Below are 3,656 nucleotides of genomic sequence, written 5' to 3' on the forward strand. Positions count from 1 at the left end.
GAAAAAGCCGTGGCTTTTGCCGAACGGCTAGTCAGTAGCTTGTCTGGAGAGACAACTCCTCACAATAAATATCTTTTATTTATTGCGACAAAGCTACATGGTCTTGATCCAGCGCGAAGAACTTTTGCGATAAGGAAGATTTTATCTCGATGCTTTTCTTAAGCATCGATGGTATAGTGGCAACAACACGCGAGATAAAATCCCGTTAATGCAAGCCTGGAGCGCATTTTTTTCCCAATGTCAAAGACATTGGATGCGAAGCCTGGCTTCAAAGTCCTAACGCGATTTGCGTTAAGTTTGAGGAAAGAACTCCAACCGGTGCAAGGTTTAAAATTGCATCGGTCGTCTCGTGAGGCACGACTTCCATGCCTCACGTGGGGTGATCCGTGTCCATCTTGAGTCAACAATACGAAACGTGAAAGGGGATGTTTACTCCCTTTCATCACCCTGGGGAAGGGCTCGCATCTCTATTGAGATGCCGATGCGATTGACGTTTTTTGCAATCGATTTACACGCGCCAGGGGCGCGCGTTTTTCAATGGACCCTCTAATCCATCTGATGAGTCTCGTTATACTAACGGACGAGGCCCTCAACGTCAACAACCAGCTGGGAACGAGGCTCCCATCTGTCATGCAAAGCTGAAAAACCGCGCTTGTTAACCAGATAACTCGTTCGCTGCCCCTTCACATCACGGTGGCTTTGAATACGTTCCACAAGGAGCCGTTGGCCACCGCGGAACTCCACCAAAGGTTGTATTGGAGGAGGTAAAATTAGATCCGAACCCTGTGTCGGATCAAGAGTCGAAGATCAACAAATTCGACCGCTACCTCCATGTATTGGAGGATGGTCTTGAACACGCGCGGTAAGCGTCACTCATTGGAGTAAAGCTTGTTAATTAATATATTATCTAAAAGGTAGATAATATTTGAAAATATTACAACCCATAGTAATATTCGGAATGCTTATCCATTGGTAGATACAGGCCATTATATCTACTTGCTCCGCGGTCCAGTCAGCACGGGACGCGCGCAAAGAGAGAGACAGATTAGATTTTATTTCATGTTCTGTATTAGTTTATAATTAAGTTAGTAGTAAATAGATAGAAACAGAAGAGCTTAATTATATTGAATACAGTTTACTTTTAACCCTCTTTAAAGGAAGTGTATTAAAAAGAGTCTTCCTCTGCACGTATTAGTGCACGTAAAGTGACGTGAGGCAACCACTTGCATTGAAGCAGTGCGAAGTGGACTTGTACTGAAGCAGTACAAGTCGGCAGTGCCCGGTTAACACACCCTTACTTTTGATTTTTTTTCCCTAAAATAAGCAATTAATAAGCTTAACAAATAGGGCATGTCATAGTTGCGAGGTATTTCGTGCAATGGCCGACGTTAGCGTTCGCTATGCTTGCAAATGTGGACACCTGGCGCCCGTAAGTTTACTCTTTTACAGTGAAACGCGTCAAAAACTGGTGTGTCGTCTACCACAATGCAGCGTGGAGGAGTTTGAATCTTTCTACTGTGGAAATTTACTGGTAAATATGCCATCAAAGGAAGCATCCATGTATCAGAACCGCTCAAGCCGATGCTTTAGTTGCCCCACGTGCCAGACAATACTTTCCACGGCATTTCACGAAAGCTGTCAGGGCTACTTTCTACTGTGTGCGCACTGCCGCTGGGACTCTTATGAGCTAGAATGGGTAGACGATGACCCGGACGCGTTGATTATGGCAGCTATCACTCGCGAGCGTCAAGCGGTTCACGAAGATGTATTTCAGGCATTGCAGTCGTATTACATAACTCCCTCGGTATCTTTGGCTAGTGGAGGCAACGCTGCAACGATGACATCATCTTTTAAAAATGCCTTTGGGCGTGGTAGCTCACTTCAGGCGCTTGCGGACTCAATGAAAGAGCTTCAGCGTGAGAACCACATCAAAAAGTTTAAATATAAAAGACTGGTTGCAATGGGAGGATGGAAGTACGATCAGGCGCTGAATAAGTTGCAGGAGAAGGAAATGAGGCTGATTGAGAACAGACTCGAACATCAATGGCCCGAGTTAAAAAAGCAGCTTGCGGTACTTCAAAACGAAGGGGCTTCTTGGAAGGAAGACACACCAGAGATGACGCGTAAAATGTTGAAAGTTCTTTCGCAAAAATGTGAAATGGGCGAGGTGTCGACGCTGCACCAGCGGCTGCAGAACCCGTTAAATCAGTCACGGGACGTGAAGTTGCTTACCCCTTATCGGCCACTGCTGCGCGCAAAGCGCGCTTGGCGTTGTGCCGAGTCGATTAAACATGGCACGGCTGGTATTCTTGTAAAGCCCCAGATCAGTCCTATGAGTGGCGATAGCTCGTTACCCGTATCTGCGTCTTGGTTTAAGAAAGCTAATTTAGCCGCATATCACGTGCCCATTGTTACCTTCCAGCGACTACCATACCGTGTTGAAGGTACTGGAAATCTGGAATGCGTTCTTTTTGTGGAAAATCCACTTGATGATGCAATCCGCATCACTTTTCGCTCTGCTTCTGCAAATTTGGGAGCTGGTGGTGATATACGTGAGAATGGACAGGTATACTTTTTGTTGACATAAATAATTTGCTATTCTTTGGATTTCATTTGTGTTTGATTAGGTTTTACTGCAAGATTTGACTCCAATTATTGTTGGCCCTTATGAAGACCCAACTCTTGCGGATGCTTTCATTCAAGAGGAGTTGCCATACGGTGCTAATGGTGATATTCCCAACGCGATTCTGCTTCAAGCTGCCCGAAATTATATTAAGATAAAACTCTCGGTAAGCTTATTTCTTACGATGTTATGCGTAACTAATTGCTTTTACATTGTATAATTACGATTCGCTGCCACTGGCAGCTCTTGATAAAACCTGTTGATTCGATCTCAATTATTTCTGCACGATTCATTATGGACACAGAAAAGTTTGATGAAGACGCGCATGAAGTGATTGAAAATTCACTTCTTACTGTCCCAGTTGTTATTACGGCCCCAATGCCGTCATAGCTGAGTTGTGTGGCCGGGTGTGCAACTCGCTATGATAGTACGTTATAAATTTTGGCTGTAAGACGCCTTTATTGGGATAATTAGACATTTTATTACATTTAAGCTGCTTAAATCGGCAGATCTATAAAGGCGGCAAAATTGTCGTACTGTATCAAAAAGAACGAGCTGTGAATTCACGCGTTTTGCGCTTTTTTTTAAAAAGTCATACCCTGGTAGGCAAGCTCAAGCCTAATACAAATTTAGACAAAGATATAGCAAATGATGCAACCTTCCTTCCAGCTATTCACTACTGAAAAATTCTCACACTGTAACCGACATCCGCAATAGGAGGCATGGATATTGTAGCGGAGCTACCTTCGCTCCTAAAGTCAGAGGAAGACTTTCAGACTCAGAGAGTCACTTGGTTCTATTGAACTGAAGGCACTTAACGCTTTAAGATCAAAAGGGGAACTGCACTTTATTTAATTATTAAAATCTAAAAATCTTATACTAGGTAATTAAAATAGATTTTGGCCGCCAGATTAATATCTGGTGGCGACCACATTTGTTACCCATAATAAATGGGATCTAAGAAACTAACTATTTTAAAATTAGATAAAAGGATATTTTACCCATAAAGTAAATGTACCATAACAACGGTTCT

The 3,656-nt window shown here is 43.3% G+C and overlaps 1 protein-coding gene across 1 annotated transcript; it reads left to right on the forward strand.

Annotated features, from left to right (window-relative positions):
* Positions 1 to 1,378: 1,378 nt before the first annotated feature.
* CCR75_007900 (uncharacterized protein) lies at positions 1,379 to 3,331 on the forward strand (the record flags this gene model as incomplete). Its single annotated transcript, XM_067965956.1, has 3 exons — positions 1,379 to 2,566; positions 2,628 to 2,789; positions 2,867 to 3,331. The coding sequence occupies 3 exons, from the start codon at positions 1,379 to 1,381 to the stop codon at positions 3,011 to 3,013; spliced, it is 1,497 nt and encodes a 498-aa protein (XP_067822667.1). The 3' UTR covers positions 3,014 to 3,331.
* Positions 3,332 to 3,656: the final 325 nt, after the last annotated feature.

The sequence above is a fragment of the Bremia lactucae genome, assembly GCF_004359215.1.
Source record: "Bremia lactucae strain SF5 chromosome Unknown BlacSF5_NotPlaced_17_SHOA01000003.1_2250557bp, whole genome shotgun sequence".
Taxonomy (NCBI): Eukaryota; Oomycota; class Peronosporomycetes; order Peronosporales; family Peronosporaceae; genus Bremia; species Bremia lactucae.